This window comes from Vipera berus (assembly GCF_964194415.1).
Source record: "Vipera berus genome assembly, chromosome: 1".
Taxonomy (NCBI): Eukaryota; Metazoa; Chordata; class Lepidosauria; order Squamata; family Viperidae; genus Vipera; species Vipera berus.
In genome coordinates this window covers 181,685,345-181,709,328 of record NC_138202.1, presented here as the reverse complement: position 1 = coordinate 181,709,328, position 23,984 = coordinate 181,685,345, and the positions used below count along the sequence as shown (strand labels likewise).

General features: G+C 38.4%; 1 protein-coding gene across 2 annotated transcripts in view; it reads left to right on the top strand.

Moving 5' to 3' along the window:
• ERBB4 (erb-b2 receptor tyrosine kinase 4) overlaps window positions 1–23,984 on the top strand; it is a gene marked incomplete at both ends in the record, with an annotated part of 1,087,596 nt that overhangs the window by 927,391 nt on the left and 136,221 nt on the right. For both annotated transcript variants that reach the window (XM_081313989.1, XM_081313990.1), the window contains one exon: window positions 12,809–12,994. In XM_081313989.1, the coding sequence (XP_081170115.1) occupies window positions 12,809–12,994 (186 nt within the window). The remainder of the gene's footprint in view (window positions 1–12,808; window positions 12,995–23,984) is intronic.

Sequence of the window (23,984 nt, the reverse complement as noted above, 5' to 3'; positions counted from 1 at the left end):
GAGGAGGTCAGTCCAGTTCATTTGTTGATAATCCACATAGATTTGGAGATACTGTTCCACCATTGAATCGCAGATTCAGCTGCCCCATTGGTAGATGGATGAAAGGCCGATGATAGTCCTTGAGATGAGCCAATTATTTAAACTCCTTCAAATCCTAGCTGTGAACTGCAACCCCCTGTCAGAGATTATTCATTTAGGTCCACCATGCAGTCTGTAGATGTGTTTCAGGAACATCTTGCTTAGTCATTGGGCGGACAGGAGCCCTTTGCAGGTAATGAAGTGAGCCTGCTTTAAGAACAGATCTATTACAGTCCAGATGACCGTATTTCCCCTACTTTCAGGTAGATCTACTATAAAATCCATAGCAATTTCTTCCCATGGTTGTGAGGGGTCTGCCACTGGTTGCAATAACCCAGGGGGTTTCCCTGGAATTCTTTTCATGGTGGCACATACAGCACAACTCTGGACATAGTTTTCCATGTCCCATTTCAATTCCGGCCACCAGAATTGCCAGCGGATGAGGTGTAGTGTTTTTAAATATCCAAAGTGCCCATCCTGTTTTATGTCATGGCTGTGTCAGAGCGCATTAAGGCGGAGGGTCTCTGGCAAATATAGCTTTCCCCCCTTGTAAGCCAAACCATCCCTGCATGTTAGGGAGGTTTGATTGTCCTTAAACCATTGCTCGGTGAGGACCTCTTGTTTTATTTTCTTTGCCCTAGGGTCATTGGGGTTAGGGACTCTTGAAGGTAGGACTCTGCAGAGTGTGAGTTGAGAAGCCATTTGTGGATTGGAGATAATTGCCTCATTAACCTCTTCACACTGGCTTTTGTACTGGGGCAGTCTGGATAGAGCACCAGATAAGTTTTTCCACCCAGTGTGTAGTTTAGGGTGAAATTAAAATGGTTAAAGTACTGCGCCCATCGTACTTGTTTCGGGGACAATTTGCAGGGAGTTTTTAGGGCTTCTAGGTTTTTGTGATCAGTCCATACCTCGAAAGGCACCTTGCTCCCTTCTAGACAGTGTCACCAGTTTAATAGAGCCCAATGGATTGTGAAGGCTTCCTTTCACCACACAGCCCACCTCCTCTTGCATTCAGTGATTTTTTTTGAGGTGTAGGCACAGGGTTATGGGGTTCTTTTGCATTAGCACAGCTCCAATGGCCATGTCACTGGCATTGGCTTGAATCACAAAGGACTTCCCTGGGCAACGATCCTTTAAGAGTGGTTTGATCACAAATAGTCTTTTTAAATTCTCAACAGTGGTTTGACAGTTCATAGTCCATGCTAGTGGGTTGGCCCAGATGCAGCTTTCCTCCCTCTTTACCTGTTTTTTAGTAATCCTGTAAGGTGTAGGACAATTTCAGCAAAGGAGGGGATGAATTGATGGTAGAGGTTGCTGAATCCTAGAAAGCTCTGGAGCTGTTTGCGAGTCTTTGGAGGCTGCCATTCAATTACGGCTTTCACTTTGGTTGGGTCCATTTCAATGCCCTCTCTGGAAATTCTGTAGCCAAGATAATCTAGTCAGGTCTGGTAAAACTCGTACTTCAATAGTTTAACATAAAGTTTGGCATTCAACAGTTTCTTTAGCACTTTTCTCACTAGTTTTATGTGGTCAGCCATATTCGTGCTGTATATCAGGATGTCATCAAGATACACCAAAACCCCTTTGTTTAAATGATCATGTAGTACTTTCAGAGGAGGCGGCCAGCCCCACTGGTGCTGCTGTACTCCCAGTGGTTGCAGACTTCCTGGCAGCTGCATCACCTCTGGTTGTTGCAAGGCCCCCATCTGCTGTTGCATATTCCGGGGCTGTGGCCACTCCCAGTTCAGTTGTGGCATCCCCAGTGATTGCTGACTTCCCATCTGGGGAGGCTGCAACATCCTCCATTGCTGTATGGGCCACAGGCTGGGTGGCCGGTAAGTGCGTTGATCTGGAGTTTGGCTGTCCTGATGACGGATTGGGCTCTTATCTCATTGGTGGAGATCAGGGCTTTTGGAGGGGTGATGACTGGAGCTGTCTCTCCCCGCAAGGCTGGAGGCCATGGTTGGTGGCTTCAAGGACAGGGAAGCTGCCTGACTTGCACAGGTGGGACTGGGGCTTCCTCTTGGCATGAGCTAGTGGCTGCCTCACCGATCATCATGATTGCTTGCACCTGGGGAATGGGAGGGTTGTTCTCCACTTCTCATTTCTAGCTCCTCATATCTTTCCACCAACTTCTCCACTGATTGACTACGGGCTGCGGACAAGTCCTCAGCGGTATCAATTTTGTGGTTCTCCACCGGTCCAGGGAACACGACGTGTGGGAAGCCCCTTTTTGCAACTTGACCTCATCCACCTTTGAAGCACTTGATTATGGCAAGGCCGTCTCGAGGTGTCTAGAGTCTCCACTGGGTAAGGTCCATTCTGACAACCAGATCAGCTGTCCTTGCAGATTGAGTCTTGCTCCCAACTGAGAGGCCTGAAAAAGTTCCTTCTCCATTGGTGCACTGGCTTGCATTCCCCCCTCTGAGGTAGCAGCCACTGCCGGGATGCTGGTTTCAGGCACTCCTTCCTTCTCCATGGTGAGATCTTCCCCAAATCTTTGTCAGTCTATCCCTCAATTCTAGGGACAGCGACTGGGGCTCAGGACCCCAAGATAGATAGGTAAAAATTGCAGTTTGGGGCTGCAATGTCATGGCTCTGACAGATGAATCTCTTCAAAAGAACTTTGAGGCGTTGTTTTCCTTAAAGAATCTTTTATTCGAGAAACAAAGTATCGGCACTACATAGTTGAAGCCAAAAACTGAATTCCCCTCCACTGGGCACAAAGTAGCAAAGCACAATTCCCTCCTCCAATTAACAGTCATAAATCACATTCCCCAATTAACACAAACCACAGGCTTTCTCCCCAGCTCTTCATCCCACCAAATCTCTATCAACTCTGGACCTAATAACCTTGAGTTCCCACAGCTGAGTTATTATTGTTATGACTAGCTGGACTCTCATCCACATTCCCCCTCCCAGCATCAATGAACTCTAAAAGCAATAGAGAAAAAATGGCTACATTTCCATCTGTTGTCAAAGTAAGAACATCTGATGTTAGCAGCGTTGACACACATTTGAAGAGGTATGAATTGTTTTCTCCAAATGTCAAAAGACTGTACCTTTTTACTTGTCAATTTATTGAGCTTTCATAGGAAACCTCAACCAAGTTTGGACTTTTCTTGATTTAATACAGGAAGGCAATGATTTATTTCAGTAAGGCAAGAAGTTCCAGCCTGTTGTTTGAATCTGCCTTTCCTAAAGGACCCAGCAGGTAGCACCATTTAGCTGACCCTGGCTGATCTTGAGAATAATTAAGGATTAGTAATTTAATCCCCTTCATGGATTACTGCCTTGTAGTGGCGAAGGGGCTTGCGTAATTCAATGAAGCTATGAGCTATGCCGTGCAGGGCCACCCAAGACGGACAGGTCATAGCTGAGAGTTCTGACAAAACGTGATCCACTGGAGAAGGAAATGGCAACCCACTCCAGTATCTTTGCCATGAAAACCCTATGGACAGTACCAAAAGGCAAAACGATATGACGCTGGAAGATGAGCCCCTCAGGTCGGAAGGCGTCCAATATGCTACTGGGGAAGAGCAGAGGGCTAGTACTAGTAGCGCCAGAAAGAATGAAGCGACTGGGCCAAAGCCGAAAGGACACTCAGCTGTGGATATGTCTGGTGGTGAAAGGAAAGTCCGATGCTGTAAAGATTTTTTCTCCATAGGAACCTGGAATGTAAGATCCATGAATCAAGGAAAGCTGGACGTGGTCAAACAAGAGATGACAAGACTGAACATCGACATCTTAGGTATCAGCGAACTAAAATGGACAGGAATGGGCGAATTTAATTCAGATGACCATCAGGTATACTACTGCGGGCAAGAATCCCTCAGAAGAAATGGAGTAGCCTTCATAGTCAATAAAAGAGTAGGAAAATCAATACTGGGATACAATCCTCAAAATGACAGAATGATCTCAGTTCGAATCCAAGGCAAACCATTCAATATCACAGTAGTCCAAGTCTATACCCCAACCACCAGTGCTGAAGAGGATGAAATTGACCGGTTCTATGAAGCCCTACAGCACCTTATAGAAGTAACACCAAAAAATGATGTCCTTATCATCATGGGGGATTGGAATGCTAAAGTAGGAAGCCAAAAGATAACTGGAATAACAGGCAAGTTTGGCCTTGGAGTACAAAATGAAGCAGGGCACAGGCTGATAGAATTTTGTCAAGAGAATACGATGGTCATAGCAAACACTCTTTTCCAACAACCCAAGAGACGGCTCTACACATGGACATCACCAGACGGTCAACACAGAAATCAGATTGACTATATGCTCTGCAGCCAAAGATGGAGAAGCTCTATACAGTCGGTAAAAACAAGACCAGGAGCTGACTGTGGCTCAGACCATGAGCTTCTCCTTGCAAAGTTTAGGCTTAAACTGAAGAAAGTAGGGAAAAGCACTAGGCCAGTCAGGTATGAATTAAATCATATCCCTGTTGAATATACAGTAGAGGTGACAAATAGATTTAAGGAATTAGATCTGATAGACAGAGTGCCTGAAGAACTATGGACAGAGGTTCGCGACATTGTACAACAGGTAGCAACCAAAACCATCCCAAAGAAAAAGAAATGCAAGAAAGCAAAATGGCTGTCTGAGGAAGCTTTGTAAATAGCTGAGGAAAGGAGGGAAGCAAAAGGCAAGGGAGAAAAACATATATGCCCAATTGAATGCAGAATTCCAGAGAATAGCTAGAAGAGATAAGAATGCCTTCTTAAATGAACAGTGCAAAGAAATAGAAGAAAACAATAGAATAGGGAGGACCAGAGATCTTTTCAAGAAAATTGGAGAGATGAAGGGAACGTTTAATGCAAAAATGGGCATGATAAAGGACCAAAATGGCAGGGACCTAACCGAGGCAGAAGAGATTAAGAAGAGGTGGCAAAATTACACAGAAGAACTATACAAGAATGAGCTTAACGTCCCAGATAATCACAATGAGGTGGTCACTGACCTCGAGCCAGACATCCTAGAATGTGAGGTGAAGTGGGCCTTAGAAAAGCTGAGCAACAACAAAGCTAGTGGAGGTGACAGTATTCCAGCTGAACTATTCAAAATCTTAAAAGACAGTGCAGTAAAAGTGCTACACTCAATTTGCCAGCAAATTTGGAAAACTCAACAGTGGCCACAGGATTGGAAAAGATCAGTTTACATTCCAATTCCAAAGAAAGGCAGTGCCAAAGAATGTTCAAACTATCGCACCATTGCACTCATTTCTCATGCTAGTAAAGTCATGCTTAAAATCCTACAAGCTAGACTTCAGCAGTATGTGGATCGAGAACTACCAGAAGTACAGGCAGGATTTCGAAGAGGCAGAGGAACTAGAGATCAAATTGCCAACATACGCTGGATCATGGAGAAAGCTAGGGAGTTCCAGAAAAACATCTACTTCTGCTTCATTGACTATGCTAAAGCCTTTGATTGTGTGGATCATAACAAACTGTGGCAAGTTCTTAAAGAGATGGGAGTACCAGACCATCTTATTTGTCTCTTGAGAAACCTATATGCGGGTCAAGAAGCAACAGTGAGAACTGGACTTGGAACCACTGATTGGTTCAAAATTGGGAAAGGAGTCCGGCAAGGCTGTATACTGTCGCCCTGCCTATTTAACTTATATGCAGAGCACATCATGAGAAAGGCAGGGCTAGATGAATCAAAAGTTGGAATTAAGATTGCCGGAAGAAATATCAACAACCTAAGATACGCAGATGATACCACTCTAATGGCAGAAAGTGAAGAAGAACTAAAGAGCCTCTTGTTGCGGGTGAAGAAGGAGAGTGCAAAACTTGGGTTGAAACTTAACATTAAGAAAACCAAGATCATGGCATCTGGCCCTCTCAATTCTTGGCAAATAGATGGGGAAGAAATGGAGGTAGTGACAGATTTTGTTTTCCTGGGCTCCAAGATCACTGCAGATGGGGACTGTAGCCAAGAAATTAAAAGACGCTTGCTCCTGGGGAGGAAAGCCATGGCAAATCTAGACAGCACACTAAAAAGCAGAGACATCACCCTGTCAACAAAAGTGCGTATAGTCAAGGCTATGGTCTTCCCAGTTGCAATGTATGGCAGTGAAAGTTGGACCATAAGAAAGGCTGAGCACCAAAGAATTGAGGCCTTTGAACTATGGTGCTGGAGAAGACTCCTGCGAGTCCCTTGGACTGCAAGGCGATCAAACCGGTCAGTCCTAGAGGAGATCAATCCTGACTGCTCTTTAGAAGGCCAGATCCTGAAGCTAAAACTCAAATACTTTGGCCACCTAATGAGAAGGAAGGACTCACTGGAGAAGAGCCTAATGCTGGGAAAGATCGAGGGCAATAGAAGAAGGGGACGACAGAGAATGAGGTGGCTGGATGGAGTCACTGAAGCAGTAGGCGTGAGCTTAAATGGACTCCAGAAGATGGTAGAAGACAGGAAGGCCTGGAGGAATGTTGTCCATAGGGTCGCGATGGGTCGGACACGACTTCGCAGCTAACAACAACAACAACAACAACAACAACAACAACAAGTAATTTAATTTCTCAATTTTGAGTTAGCATGATTTGAGCAATTTTGAGGCTACCTGACACCCCAATGAATCTGTGCAAAGGCCCTCTTGGCAAAAAACTACCACCTGTTTTTCAAGTAGGAGCTGTGAGTCCAATAGGATCCCAAATTGTGCATCAATATGATATGAGAAGGGGAATTCCTATGAAAACTAAAGGTGGAATATCCCCAGAACTTGGAGGGAAAGGTCAAACAAAGTCACTGGATCTTGTTAGGATTGAACATAAATCTATTCTTCTCCATCCAGGCCCACACAGTCTCCATGCTGTGGTCAGGACTTTGACAGCATTACTTGGTTGGCCTGGGGCAAGATGCATTATTGGATAGCATCGGTTTATTGATGATATCTGACCCCAAACTGACAGATCACCTGGCCCAGTGGCTCCACATAGATTTTAAAGAATTGGGGGGATAGAGTGGTATTTTGTGATACAGTGCAGGTGCAACATATCACCCCTGTCAATACTGATTGAAACCGGACACTATAAAACAGTGTCCCCCATTCCAAGCTCTTGAAAGTAGTCCAGAAGAACATGTATTGAAAGCCACTGGGAGATCTTTATCTTTTACTCTTTATCTTCCTCCCATGGCACTCTAGGCATCTTCTTGTGCTTCATGTCCCACAGCTGATCAGAAAATCAAGGGGCACCCAGGGAGAGACCACACAGGGACAATATGGTCCAATGCCTCAGTCACCCACCTAGTCTAGACTGAATTAGAGCCTCAGCTGAACTGCTCACCAAGTCCTCAGGAAAAGCTCTAAGCTGCCTCTAAAATTCAACTGGATTAATCAAATGCTTAGAGCAGGCTGACCCAACAAGCTGTCTCTCCCTGTGAGTACTTGGATGGAAGAACACAAGGAGATTGAGAGCTATAGACTTTAAAAAACTCAACCAACCTAAAACCATTCTGGCCCAGAAGAAGGCAGGAGCAAACCACTACTGCTTGCTACCAAGTTAATTATGTGGATGTATCTGGGAATTTATTAACATTCTAATAAAAACAGAGGAATTGTACAACAATCTTTTGGAGGTCTTAATGGAAGTTTCACTAAAAGAATTGCCACCATCACACTGAACATACCACAGAGTAGTAGCATATATAGAAACATTCCCCAAAAGCAAAACATTTTGTATGGGGACAAACACTAACTACATTTTCCCATTCCCAGTTGCCTTTATGCAGCCTGCCTTTTCTTTAGGCTCTGTTTTGTCTATTTTATTGCTTCATTTGCTTCCTTGTGTTTGTCATCTCCATTCGTTTCTCCATGTCCCTTTGGGCTTCTATTCCTTTGTTTGCTTCATGCTTCTCATTGTCTGGCTAGGATTTGCAGCAGATCTATTTGGCCTACATCATTCTTGAACTTTCTTCAAGATTGACAAACGTATTGGCAGGTCCTTGTATGTTGCTCAATGAGAGTTCAAGGTCATATGTAGCAATGCAAGATCTTCTTTATATGTTTTGTTGAGAAATAGAGATAGCAGTTCTCATATTCTTTTGCATGCAAGTTTAGCTGATATTTTCTTCTCCAATAAAAGCAAACCTTCGTTGTCATAGCAACATGAAAAAATAGTTCTTTTAGATTTTGGAATAACATCTATTGCTGTTGATTTTTGGACTATTCCTGATGCACCTCAATATTCTTTCCAGTTGTATGTTTATTGTCAAAGTGATTTGCATGAGGATGAGCAGAACTGAACTCTGAATTGTGGTTGTGTGGTGGCATATTAGATCAGCATGGTGTTGACAGTTATTTTTTTAAAAAAACACATCAGAATGAGAAGAGAAAGGCAGTCTGGTTTAATAGTATCTGTTCAATGTTAACAATAGTTAAAAGGATACACACAAACGCACACAGACAAGGCAATCCTAAAATTAGCCCTCCAGTAGCAGCTGTTATTCCATCTTTGGCTAAAAGTTAAAGAATGGCAGGGTTCATTGCTCGCAGATGGAAGGCTGCAGGATTCTTCTGCCGCTCTGTGTTCTGATTGGTCTACAGATAGGGGACTGGCAATTTAAAACAAAAATACTCATTCAATTATTAAGGTGCAGTGGAATGGAAAGAGATGCTCATAAAGAGATGCTAATATTTCTTCTAGACCTCATATAGGATTGACAAAAGAATGGAATATTAATTTTAACAAAGAACAAATGGTTTTAATGGATCTGTTCTTTCTGCTTCTACTTCTCATCACCCCACTCATTCCTTGCCATTAGTTATGCTTGGATCTTAAGCTACCCCTCCAAACCATGAAAAAAAGCTTTACACAATCTCAAAAAGATTTCCAAAAGATAAAAGGTTAAGACATCTGTTATATCTCCCTCCTTATAATTAGTGTCTTGTTCATTTACTTTTTTATATAAAACTATTATGCAAATATCCAGCAATTTTGTTTCAAATCCTCTTTGTACTTGGATGAGCAATTTTGTGTAATTCTAATTCAACTGCCTCTACCACCTCACCCCGTAATTTTTTTTTCTGTTCTCTTCCACCCTTCCGTCTTGTATTTATGAAGGTGGTGAAGATTATTATAATTTTGCAGAAGGAGTGGTTATTATGAAATATGTTTATGCTTAGTGAATCAAGATTTGAGGTGTTCATATGAAATAAAGTCACATCATAGTTCCTCTCTTATAGAGGAATCCTCACTTTCTACCCCTTTATAGTACAAATATTAGATACAGTCATTTATAGATCTATGTGAATTAGGTCTGATCCTACTTTAATCATTCATTCAATTCGGTTAATCAAGTTGATTTTATTTAATTATAATTATATTTCTTTTTTCTTTTCTTCTTTCATGTCTTTATTTTCGTTGACTTACTTGACTAAGAAGTTATTGCTATCCTCTCTGGAAAATTAGTTTCATTGTCACACTGTTCTAACTCTTATGAATTTTTTTCCCTAACATTCAATTGGAATCTGTTTTCTTGTATCTTAAATCCAAATCATGTCCTATGCACTGGAATGAGAGAACAAGTCTCATCTTTTTATCTGACATCATACAAGGTGTTTAACTATTTTTATCAATCTTTCTTCATAGGTTTAGTTTCTAATCCCCAACCATCTTTGCTGATCCTTTGTGGAACTTTGCTGAATACTTTTTTTAAATTATAAAGCCCACAGTAGGGTAAGGTTCTGGAAATAGTGTCCAACAGGTAAAATGAAAAGGAATGATTACTTCCTGTAAATTGAAATTTGTACTTTGGCAGCCTAGAATTTTGTGTAGCAATAGCAGTACTTATACTGGATTGATAATCAACTTCTATTCCAGTATTTTTTCTTCTTTTTCAAGCCAATGCTATACCTGTACAATGATTTTTGTTTCCTAACTGAATGTTGTATCACATACACTTTGATGAGCATTCCTTCCAACACTTTATCCCAAACATTAATGAATAGGGTGGCTTTTGACTGATCCTTGTTGCATTTATTTGATCTCTATTTTTTAAGTTCTCTCTCAGTACAATTTTCAACCCAGCACTGTATTTAATCATGATGCCATCTAGCACACACTAGCTAGACAGTATATCTTGGAGTACTTTGTCATATGCTTTGCTGAAATCAAGATTAGTCCTCAAATTATGACAGGTCATTTACCAACTGTTTAAAGTCACCAAAGTCATCCCCAGGACTACTTGCAATCCAGATTTGAAGTTCTGCACCATCACCCCTGTAGTCGCATGATCTCATTTTGGATACTTAGCAACCATGTATGGTCACATGACTGCAATTTATAACATTTTTGCCAGAGACCAGTATTTTCTTCCAGTTGCTGGTAAAAAAGACCCATTGTGGACAATGGATTTACTTAATTACCACCATGGTTCACTGAACAAAATCTTGCACAGCACATCCTGCTTAATGACTGAGATGACTTACAACTGTAATTCCAGGCCCAATTATGATTGTAGGTTGAGGATAACTGTAAGAAGGTAGCTTAAAATTCTCAAAGTAGGAAGTCCTGCTCTTCTATTCTCTCTTCACACTTTTCTCTTAACCATGACTTTTATTAGAAAAGACTGAACTAAAGTAAGAGTTGGATAGCTCTGATTTTTATTTACCATTTTGCCATCTTCATTAGCAGCTGGTATTTTTATTTTATTTTTTTATTTTTTTAATTCCATTTATATCCCGCCCTTCTCCGAAGACTCAGGGCGGCTTACAAGCTTAGCAGTAGCCTTCATTCTATGTATATGCCTGCTTATTAGGGCTTTCACACACACCCCAAGCGGCATTATTACAAAGTCAGCTTAATTGCCCCCAACAGTCTGGGTCCTCATTTTACCTACCTCGGAAGGATGGAAGGCTGAGTCAACCTTGAGCCTGGTGGGACGCGAACCTGCACTAATTGCAGGCAGCTGGTGTTACTTAAGGAGGCATTAGCCCACTGCTCCACCAAGGCTGTATATCTATTTTCCCCTTTTATTTTGAACATACCTAAAGATGCCTTTTTTATTCTTCTTTACTGATCTCAACTCATTACAAATATTTATTTTTAAGAGCCTTGGTGGAGCAGTGGGCTAATGCCTCCTTAAGTAACACCAGCTGCCTGCAATTAGTGCAGGTTCGCATCCCACCAGGCTCAAGGTTGACTCAGCCTTCCATCCTTCTGAGGTAGGTAAAATGAGGACCCAGATTGTTGGGGGCAATAAGCTGACTTTGTAATAATGCTGCTTGGGGGTGTGTGAAAGCCCTAATAAGCAGGCATATACATAGAATGAAGGCTACTGCTAAGCTTGTAAGCCGCCCTGAGTCTTCAGAGAAGGGCGGGATATAAATGGAATTAAAATAAAAATAAAAATAATTTTTTTGTGACTTCATCTGCGGGGTCTTTATTGTTTGCCCATTTCTTGTAGGTGTTCTTTTAAAAACTTCTCTAAGCTTTTTATTCAGTCAGATTAATTTTGTTTTGATCCACAGAATTCTATGAATCCTTCAAATCTCCAAACTGAATATTTACCCAACTGTTAATCAGTGAATCCAATGTAGATCCTAGTGCTGCAAAATGAAGAATATCATGCTATATCTGTGCTTTGGAGGTGAAGGAACAATAATAGATGAGAATCTGTTTTATAAATTCGGTAAACTTGAATTAGGATATCATGGGAATGCAATTAATATTGTACATAGTTCTTTCTCCTTCAGTCATGAAGAAAAATCCAAATAGAGTTCTTTAAAAGAAAATTGTGTAACTAATCAAAATGCCAAAATATCTAAGTTGTACTTCTAAATTGGGTTGTACCTAGGAGTTTATATGTTTTGGTTTCTTGACAAATACATTTTTTTTGCAATCGGATAAAAACATGAACAGTATTGAAACTTGATTTTTCTGGGATCTTGGAGAGATGACTTCTCTGTGGCCATCCTTGCCCTCTCAGATAACCCCACCCCCAACTCATTTAGCAGTAGGGTTAGGGTTAGGGTTAGGGTTAGCTCTTTCAGCAAGTCCTGGGACAGGGTGACCCTGTACTGATACTGGGATTTTATTTCTTACTGATGTTTCTTCCCCAAAGTAGTACTATATTGTTGTTTATTACTTGTTTTATTGTTTTAATATGCTATACACTGCTTGGAGTTGGTTGGAGGATTGAGGCAACTTATACACTCAACAAGCAAACAAGAAATAGTTTTGCTGAAATCTGCTTTCTCTGAAGAAATTCCATTAAAAGAGTGTCTATTCAGCAAGGTTTTCTACAAGAACATATGAAGATTTTCTTTTTAAAAATTCTAAGAAAATTGATGGAAAGAACAATATGCAACAGTGGTAGTTTGGGATTTAAACTAATCCACATATCCTTAAATAATACAAAAAGAATAAACTATTAAAAATCACATTACAAAAACATTAGCAATATAATTCAAAGAAAGAAATAAAATTAATCATCCATGAAATGATTAAGAGAATAAAAGGTACTAAAATAAGGGCAGCCAAGTATCTCTGGGAACAATATTCTATAATCAGGTTAGCATCAGCAGAATAGACCCTATTATCAGATAGTAATATGAGCATTGCTATAAGATGAAGATCTTAAAAGAATGTGCTGGCTCACAGGGGAGAAAATGGACTTTTCTGAATTTCTTATTTAACAATTCTGTACTTAACTGGAAGCAGAGAATATCCTTTGTATTAGAACACTGAGCTGTAATTTCAATTTTTGCCTTTTCTTTTAGGAAGCACTTATAATGGCAAGTATGGACCATCCACATCTGGTTCGGTTACTAGGGGTCTGTTTGAGCCCCACCATCCAGCTAGTTACTCAGCTGATGCCCCATGGTTGCTTATTAGACTACGTGCATGAACATAAAGATAATATTGGTTCCCAGGTTTTGCTGAACTGGTGTGTTCAGATAGCCAAGGTAAGCCATTATTTTGTAGTGTTATGCTAATCTATGAATTACATGGTTTTAATTGTAAAAGACAAATGGAAATTGCAATTTTTTTACTAAGTTGTAATTTTTTTTCTTTTGTTGAGTATTATACCCTTCATTTTTAGTCTGATGTAGTTATTCTTCTAAAGAAAAAACAGTATGTGCCAAATTATGACTTTTTGAAATTGTGTAATAAAGCGGTCCCCAATCTTTCACCTTGGCAGCTCTGCAGGTAGGGACAGGGGAACTGGGCTGTGTGAGAGGCTGACTGGCATGCTCACACACATGTACAGTTCAACTTGCAAGAGCAGCGGGCTGGCACACATGCATGTGCAACTCGACCTGTACAAGTTGACTTGTGTCCACGTGTGTGCATGTGCCAGCCAACCACTTGTGCAAATTGAGCTGCTCACACATGCATGCATGCTGGCCACCGCTTGTGGAGCCCACATCCAAATAGGCCAAGACTCGGTAGTAGGCCATGGCCCAGGGATTGGGGAACCCTGGTCAAATAGAATATAATTTTAAAAAGAAGATATTCACGATTTCTGGATTATAGAGAAATTTTTGTATAGAAGAAATAGTTGCATTTTGACAAATTTGACCACCTATGCTTGAAACTAGTTGAACAGTTTGACAAAGGAATCCAGAGGAATTATTATTATTTTCAATAATAATATTAAGTGATATATTGTAGTAGTGAATGATCATCTTTATCTTTTCTGATTTTAATTACAATTTAACTATTTTATACTAATACATGAATTGAAATGGTATTATATTGTAATACCTGTACTTTTCAATGTTATAGTTCAGAGCATATATAGGAAAGAAATGTGCACAGAAATGTTTTTCTTAGTGAAAATATTTGGGAAAAATTGCTCATATATTCAGTTACTGTATGTTATGTACTATATTTGTTAATATACATAACTACTGTATGTTATATATACTATATATGTTCATGTTTTTTCCCTATTTTTGCTTTTCTGGTTTGCAAAGAAAATAGTTTATTGCATGTAAGGAATGCTAAAAATTTCAACTTGTCTACAATCAATCCAAGTGCAGTTATCTTTTGGATTTTATACTTGGGCCAAGCAGTTCAGCTCAAAAAAGTTGTATTTTTTGATTTTGCACAAAAATGTCTCAAACATTTTTTTTTGGGGGGGGATTCATTGTAATATTCAATTCACAATTTCTCAAATCAAGTCTGCTTGATTAGAAAATTAAATAGTAAAACATCTGACTTGAGTGCCATTCAGGGGTTTCTAGAAGAATCTTGCTCTTTTTGTGCACTCAACTTTGCAAGTGGATTGCATTTTGACACTGTGACCTGGTTTCCTCAGTCGGATCTGCTCTCCTTGCCCTGGCATTCTGCTGTGACCACTGCTGGTCACATTATGTGAAAAGAATGACATATTAGAATGTCTTCTGGACCAATTGTGTAAGATTAATTTCTGATACTGCAGCCTCAGAAAGTGGGTTGTGAATGCCTGTTTATAAGATGTTTATACCAGAAGTGAACTTCTGCATCCCTTCCTCAAAAATGTTCCCTAGGCTCTTCCATTTGGATATTTTCTTCCAAAAGACTAATACTGACTTTGGGGTGAGGTGGTCAAACAGACGGCAAGTGATCAACTTCAATAGTGCTTGGATGAAAAGGATTTTCTGCATTCATTTCAATCTGACTTCATCCTTGATTGACTTTGTATCTGATCTGTATGGGAAACAAGAGAGACGAGCATAGCCCTGATTATTTACCTGGATCTCTTGGTTATTTTAGATAACATCAATCATCACATTCCCTTACAACAGCTCTGTTAAATGGGATTAGGGCATTTGTGATACAGTCGTTCTTCTCCCTTATTTTTAAGCTACTGTAAGAGGTCATTTAGGGATTTGTAATTATTATATTTCAGATCTATTCCAGCAGATGAAATAAGGCTGTGATCAGAAGTATTGCTCAAAGTTGAAGACAGACCTATTGATAACTGGATTTAATATTTCCCTTCCTTTCTTCTAAAGCTATTTTGGACAAATGCCTTTAAATTTTTAAATTGTGTACCTACTGGCACCATAATCTGGAATGAGGCTCCAGAATAACAAATGAGGATAGAGCTTTAAGATTGGTTTTGAATTAGTAAGAAAAATTATTCCAAATTTCTGGTAACATCTCCAACTAGTTCTTACAGCAGTCACATAAGGTAGGAGGGAGCAATGGAGTATGTGTGCTCAGCTGAGCCCTTTGACTTTCCTGGGCTTGGTCAGATAAATACAGGAGCTAGCAATAGTCCCCTTGGTAACTCTAACTGTCCTGAAGACCTTTTATGGTTATATTTCCTGAACTTACAGTACCCAATGACTGGATACTTGGCTTGTTATAGTCAACCTTTAGAGCACACCTAATCTACATTTTAGCTCTAGTCAATGACTAGAAGCTGGTCATAAAACAGATACTGTTAATTTTCATACAATTTAATTACATAACCATTCTGAAGTTAAAGTACAAACTGATGAATAATTCAGTAAACCTTATTAGAATCTAGCTTTTCTGAATATTATTTCTATTGATGGCGGTAAACAAAACTATTCAGTTTTGGAGTACATGGCAAAAGTTGTTTTTCCAAACTGCACAGGATTTACTCTCAAGTGTAGATTACCTAAAGCAGTTCAGCAAAATTTATTGTGCCTGTCTAGAAGCTGCTCAGAGCACAATCCAAAATATCACTGACCCTTTCAGACAGTTATTTGTATGGTCTTAAGTTGTTTTGGGTGTTTGTTTTCTATTAACTGTATCTTTGTCTACATCAGTTTCTGGTGACAATTTTCTGTGCTGAGGTTGAAGAAGAAGAAACAAAAGGTCTTTACTTTTATTATGAATTTTGTTTTGTGAATGGTTTAAAATGAGGTTATCTTTGCTGTAGTAGACATCAGCCCTACTGTGTCTGTCTTTGTCTGCTTTTGTGCAGTGTTATTTATTAAAGCTCTGGTTCAGAGAAATTATTTGGCATGAAAATTCCTTTCCAGCTGTCTCAAATTGTGTATGAAAAGCTACAAGTACTAGAAACAATCTCATTCTGCCAGGAGCAATATGCTTCTGACAATATCATTCTTGGAATGGGGTAATTGGTTAATATTATTGAAGATTATCCATTTAGGATTGAGATTTTTTTTGTCATTTTGTACATCAATGGTGTTTATATGTTTTAAAAACAAAAGAGGAATTGTAATACATTTGCCAGAAGTTTTCATTTCCCAGAAAAGTTTACAAAAAACTGTTTACAAAAGTTTACAAAAAACTGTTTTATGTGTTTTGATATGCCATTGGACTCCTAATGCAATCTGTTCTTGCCTGTTCTGAAACAAATTACATTGAGTTCATTGGGGTTATAGAATAGACTATAGAACTCAGAAACATGAAGGTCTCTACTGTTGATACTAAGCTATAGTAAGAGTGGTAGAATAGAAGGACTCCTCCTAACATCCACTGTCTTATTCCCCAAAGCCAAGGTATAGTGGCTTTGATATTTCTGTAACCATCACACTGGTTAATTGTTAAGCTAGGTACCTTCTTAAAAGGGCAAGCATGTTAAACTTAGGATAGATCCATATGAGATGTATGCAAATTCTTGGTTTGAGGTATGTAACATTACCAAGTTTGTCAGTTTGTTGCACAGACATGGACTTTCTCATTGCAGTAAGAACTTAGATTTCATTTATACTGTGTCCTCTGCAAAGTGCTTCATATTCTCAAAAAGGCTGAACTTCATATGAATGAGGTGAAATGATGAAATAAGCTGTTTCCATGGTTTAGCATCATGGCTAGATTATGATAACTGGAATCTGATTTTGAAACTTCTGTCCTATTCCAATTTTGTATGAGGGCATGTGTAACTGCTTTAAGTATTTATATGCTATACTGAAATAATATTTTGATCCTTTTTTCCCTAAGAGATTATCAACCCTCCTTTCATATTTTGTAATCCAATAATTCTGTAACTGTATAAGAATACAGTAATAGTAATAATAACAAAAAGAACAAGGTGCCAGAGTGATAAGCAATTTTGTACATTGGAAAGCCAGTGGGATCCTAGGGGATATCCTTTTAACATCTTTTAGATAGAAAAGAATTCCAAAATTACATTAACCTTGTGTCAGTTGGGAGACAAAGTACAATAATATTAGCCTAAAACATGTGGAATCATTTTTTCCCTCAGAAAAAAGTGAGACCATTATTGTTTCATGGCGCTTGCTCCCCTTTAATTTAAAACAGAACTTTTTTTTTAATTTGCAACTCAAAATGGAGATGCATTGTTTAGGCATCTATAGTACTATAATAAATCCACTAGTTTTCATACATTCATGAATTCATTGAACATGCTACTTTTTTTCTTATAGAATGTTGCCTTCCACATCACAAAATTAGCAGGAAATGTCAGAATTCTTGAAGACATCACCTATCTGTAGGACTTATCCAAGGACTATAGGACTATCCCAAGTCACTTGAGTATTTTCCTACTAGATCTCAGCATTGCAACCTGCAGATAATGGGTTGTTTCCAATTTTAGTCTACTGTACATACAGTTTTGAGGTGTAAGACATTCAAAACATGTTCTTTTTGTTGTTCTGGAAGCTGATGAAAACTGTATGTTATGTTGTACTGAACTGCTGCTGTCATACCACATCCATCAAGGGAAGGTATAGCACAAATGCATGGAATTGATGCCCCTAAGGGGAAAAAAAAACAATGAAATTAGTTAACCTTACAAAACTTAACTGTTACTTTCAGATTACCATATCTCTATATATGTTAAAACTGAGATCAAGATACTCACCTAGTATTCAAGAGGATTTCCATAGTTACACTAGCTTAAAAATCAAGTTCAAGGAACATTATAGCATTTCCTACACCTCTCCTGTGTGAATCAGCAGCCACAGTGATTGGCACAGAGAGAACAAGCCTTCACAGTTAAAATAGTTTTCTAAGATTAGAGCCATTTGGCTGTATTGTTAGAGCAGAGCCTTTTTTTTCTTTTATTCTCCTTGGCAGCATTTGATTGATAAGCAGGCTAGTTAAAAGCAGCTTTCATTATTTTGAAGCAGCCTGGAGTGAAAGATGGGCAGTCTGTGTGTGCAGTAGGAGGAAGCAAAGGTGAGCAGAAAGGTTGAGAAGAGGTGAAGGGATGTAGCTGTGGTTCAAAGTCTTTCTTTTTTATTAAGCAGCTCTGGATTGCAGCTTATGAAAAGCCTGCTGGGGAGTGTACAAAGGATGAGGTTAATGATGGTCATCTATCAGCTGCTCATACTTGAAAGTTCAAGATGTCTCTATTCCCAAACTCCATGCCATGATAAGGCTAATTGTATAATTATTATGCTGCACCAACAACATACTTAAGCTAGTAAGGAGCAGGACTAAAGGCTATTTTAATTGCCACTCTGGGAGAGTTCGTTTACCAAAGCAGAGTTTACTTATGGAGGCACTCTGATAAGAAGCATGAAGCCAAAAAACTACAGTATCCAGTTCTACAGTTAGTTCAGTGATATTCTTCCCATTTAGCTCCAAAGGATGTTGTTTATGAGGTATGAATCAATCCTACCATTTTCCCCTTTCTGTGGAGTTTTAATCTAAAAGCTTGAGGATTGTACTTTTGGATCCTCCCTCTGCCATCTTTGCATTAGGCAAGCAACTCACCATCCAGTTAGATCCCAGTCTAGTGATGGCAAAAAAATAATGTAAAGCAGTAGCCCTTTATAAACTTATTTATCTTATTATATATATATTTATATTTGAAGAATAAAAATGACAAAAACAAATACAAAAACAAAAAGAGAGGTGATGCAGAGGGGGAGCCAAAAAGAATTCCTTTCCTTGCCAAATTTCCCTTAAAAATTTGTTTCTTTTATATAGCTATCTTTTTCATATAAGTGAGTCTGGGAGGCCTATATCATTCCATTAATAGGCTGAGATGAATAATTTCTTCCCTGTTTCTGGAAAACCAAAAAGGCCAATAAAAGCATTTCTTCTAAGGGTGTTCAGTAATAGTGAGGCTATAGCCAGAAATGCTGCATCCCTAGTGGTTCTTTAAACTCCCTGGAAGAGTGACGGGAAAGCACAGACCAGATGGCAGGAGAGCCAAAAGGGATGAAACTCAGTGGGGCTTTGGGGTGAAATCAGCCTTTGCTTAAGCCTGGAAGAAGGCTTATACCAAAGAGGAGTCATTGCCCCAGATCAGGACAAATCATTTGCAGAACTAAGGGACAGCACATAAATAGGGCAAGGGATTAAAGACACTAAGAATTCATACTTCCCTGCCTCCAAGGGGAAAAAAAAACACATTATAATAAGGTGGGAATGGGGATAGAGGGAGGGCTATCTTGGTCCAATGAATTGAGAAAGCAACTAGTGAATATGCAGCCATTATATTGTACATCTTTTGAAGCATGGTAATTTTGGACACTTAGATTTAGCAAAGAACTCCATACATTTATTTCCATTTTTAAGGTTTCCATTTACATAGCCACCTTTTGTATTTGTTAAGATGCTTAATGAAATATATGGCAATGTATAGACATTTATAGTGTGTGTGTGTGTGTGTGTGTGCGTGTGTAGGAAAAAGGAAAAAAGACTAGGAAAAAGACTGGAGCAACACCAGTTACCATCTCAGGATGCTCATTGAAGAGAAAAGACAGCACTTGCTTCATAAAAATAAAAGAATGCTACCTAAAACTTTATCTACCTAAACTTACTGGGGATCCTCATTTTTAAGGATATGCATGGTAGGGCTCCCTGAGAAACAGAGAATGGCTATGTCTTTATTTTTCCTGAATTCTGAAACAAGAATGGGTTTCATCAGATTGCTGAGTCTTGGGAGAAATCTTGGGTCTGGATTTTGATCTGATATACTTGTTCAAACAAATAGCCTAGCAGAAGGAATGTGGTCAAGGTTGGATTTATCACACTTGTATGTGATATTTCCGAAGAAAATATAGTCATCCAGTTTTTATCATCACTAATAGAGAACACTGACTTGATAAATATGCGTTTGAAATTGTAATTTAGTGAACTGAATGCTGTTATTGCCAACAGAAGCCAAGTCCCTAGTCCCCCTGAGTCTTTTTGAAAACTACAGGACTCATCAGACTATGTTCCTCTAATTACTACAGCATTATTAATTATGGCTAACACATTGAAAAAAAGGGCAGCCATTATGCCCTTGGAGAGCTGCCACTGAAGCATGGCATCCAATTAGAGTAATTAAGAACTAGGGTGGGATATTTTTTGGTTCGTTCTTCCCAATTTTCAAATTTATTCTTCCTCTTGTATAATCTTGAACTCAATTTTCTCAACCTTTTTGACTTTTTACCTTTCTTTCTGTTTATTCTACTACTTTTTGTTAGTTAGGCTTTTAGTTTCTTTCAAGGGAACTTTTTCTTTTTCTTTTCCTTTGCCAACAATCACCCTCTGTGGCTTTTGTTTTGCTTTTGTAAAAGCTCATTTCAGTTAGGATGTTTGTATATTAGGGATGTGAATTGGACCACACAGATCAGATTCTAATTCAAGATTTAAGGGTGGCCAGATTCTAAAATTGATTAAATAAAAGATTTATGCATAAGGTGTATGGGGGAAGCAGTTTTTGCAACTGCTTCCCTTTTAGGAACAGAATGTGATTAAACTAGAGGTCTGGGTGATCCTTAAGAACACATCTGGACAATATTTTGAGGATTAGAGATATTTAGTGACTATCCCTGTAATGGATGCAGTGAGTAGAGTAATAATGCATAATAGGTGCAATCACGTTCCTTGGTTTCTTTTGGGTGATGGATTAGGGAAGAATTAGAGTTTTGTATGATAAAGTACAGATAGCTCTGTTTATTTACAGGGATCCATTCCAGCCAAACAGCTGCAGATATTATGAAAGAGCCCATCCTGCATTTTACAGATGCTTAAAATCCACGAAAAGCTATGCATAAAATCTTGGGGGGGGAAATCCTAAACCACAGATTTCCCATGGATAAAGAGAACTGGTCTGTGCCTTTTAATCACACATATAGGAAAGTGTGAATAATGATGGTGACCTATATATTATGCCTTTATATTTTCATCCCTAGGTCATTTTTTCCCTACATTTTGTACCTTGAAATGGCAGTAAACCAGGACATCAGGTGTGGGGAAAGGGGTTTGAGTAGCAGATGTAGCCCTGGATTGTCCATTCTGCTTTAGAGAACATTTAACTTGCAAGTTTCACCCAGAAGTTTGAAATGGGGGTGGAGGTGGTGGTCTGAAAGATCTAAAAGACTACAGATAGACATGATGTTGGGATCAGTAATGATTTTTTGTAAATACCCCTAAGCATGGTGATGCTATCAGAGAATCTACCAAAGTAAAGCTCTCTACTTTGTTCACTTATGGTTGCAACAATATTTGAGATTCTATGAATCCCAAATATTTATTGAAACTCCACAATGCTGGTTTCACCCATTCTTCTTTAAATGAAATTGAAAATTTTCCCCAGCCATATTATATACAAACAATTTTCAATTTTCTACTTAGTACCCTATTTTATAGAGGTAAAATGAACCATTTTATTGCTAAGATTACATTAGTAGATTACTTTAGTAGAACAAACTGTTTTATTATTCCTAGTAGGAATCTTATTCAATCCTAATCCTGAGTCCTATTCAAAATGTTATAGAACTTTTCTTCCAACTGTTTTCAATGAGTAACATTACAATGAATTGGCTCCAAGTTAAGTTTTAAGTCTTGCTTAACACAGGTTACCAAAACTAATCTCTTCCACTAATCTCAGAGGTTTTCTTTATCCCTAACCGTGATTTATTAAGTCTGGTTCTTATTTATTAAATTGGACAAATGTTTATTTCACAGCTCTGATAAAAAATAAAATTAGAATTCATCCAATACAGAACAGACCCAAAGCAGTGTTAGTATTGGATATTTCAAATCTCATATATTTGCTTCATCTTAAACTCCAGAAACCTTTTTGTAAGTGAAAAGCAAAATTTACCTGGTATAATTTATAGGTGATATTAGACTGATGGAACATTCCTTCTATTATACAGTATATTTCCAATATATTTTTCAACGATACTGGGAATTATCCAAAAATTAGTCCATACTTGTAGAAGTAACTATTAGAATAAGTCCTTTTTCATAGTTGTTAATCTGTATCAGTAGAAATATCTGGAATATTAAGACAAACTTTATTTTAGTGTGATAATGCCAAACCAAGCATACCTTATGATATGTGTGAGGCCAGGCAGCATATACTGGAGTTAAAGGCACCAAAATAATATTTAATAAAACACTTTGACTGTTATCAAATATACTGAGGCAGTTGGAAAAAGAAACCCATTAAGGTTTTTTTTAGCAGTTCACAATGGACTGTCTTGGAAAAGTATTATTGAAAACCACTCCTAAATCAGATTCAAGATATTATAACAGCCTCTGTGAAGGTCTGTCAGGAATTCCATTATAAACTTATATTTTTCATGTTTATAAGGTAACTGTTGTTTTTTTCCTAGCTAGTGACCTGATATAAGAAGTCTTGGTTTGAGGCAATTTTATTTTTTTATTATTCAAGGAATTTATATGTAAGGGCATTTTGGATTACTTAAAAATTAAACTGAATGTCATTGTTTATTGCCATAAGCTTTTTTAAAAAACAACAACCTGATTTTCTTATATTTTAACACAAAGCTGCATATTTATTACACAACTTAATTCCATACCAATAAATATTAAAGCAGAAATACTTTATATATAAAGCACATATATATGCTACTGTGCATCTTAAATGTATGACAATAATAAGGTATTAACTTTTGATTAATAAGTATATGTTATTAGACTACTGTATTAATATTATGACTCTATACAGAATATGTCATTTCTTGATCTGCAGAATTAAGGTTTCTAATACATGTAAAGGTAAAGGTAAAGGTTCACCCACACATGCGTGCTAGTCGTTTCCGACTCTAGGGGCCGGTGCTCATCTCCGTTTCAAAGCCGAAGAGCCAGCGCTTGTCCGAGGATGTCTCTGTGGTCATGTGGCCGGCATGACTAGACGCCAAAGGCGCATGGAACGCTGTTACCTTCTCACCGTAGTGGTCCCTATTTTTCTACTTGCATTTTTATGTGCTTTCGAACTGCTAGGTTGGCAGAAGCTGGGACGAGTAACAGGTGCTCACTCTGCTACACGGCACTCGGGATTCGACCCGTCAAACTGCCGACCTTCTGATCGACAAGCTCAGCGTACTAACCCACTGAGCCACCATATGAAATTCATTTCAAATGGATAAAATATCATTTCTAAGTTTATTTGTTTTTACTGGAAGTGAAAAATTTAAATACATGTTGGAAATTGAAAAAATGTTTTTCATTATGTAATTGATATGATTAATCCCTTGCAGAAGGATGTAGAAGTTTCATGAATATTTACTTATTAACCATGATAAATATGTATGGAATGGGAAGGAATTTTATTCTAGCAACTATAAAGCATGAAAGAGATTAGACTAATTTGTTATTTTTCCCACCCATCATAGTTCCAGTTTTTTGCTTGTAGCTAAGACAGGTTGATTTATTGCTTTGAGAACTCAGAAATTCTCTCCTTCCACAGAGTCTACTGGATTCTGTGTTAGTTGCTCCAACAGCAAAATCACAGTCATACTGTTGCTGAATTGCCATGAATACTCTTAAGCTACTAATATCTATGAAGCTTGGGGAAAGTCAGTTAAAAGTCAGTGTTTCAGCTGATGGTCCCTTTAGTTGTTTTGTTTCCTTCAGCTGCATTTTTCCATTAACATGGAATGATATATAAACAGGAACCTTCCTCCAAATGTTGCTTGCTTCTAGATCCCATAATATTTATACATTCCTAAGAGTCATTAATTCAATAATAGTCTAAGGATAACATCTATTGAAATCTGAAAGAATCATTGAAAATAAACAGTTCTTCCC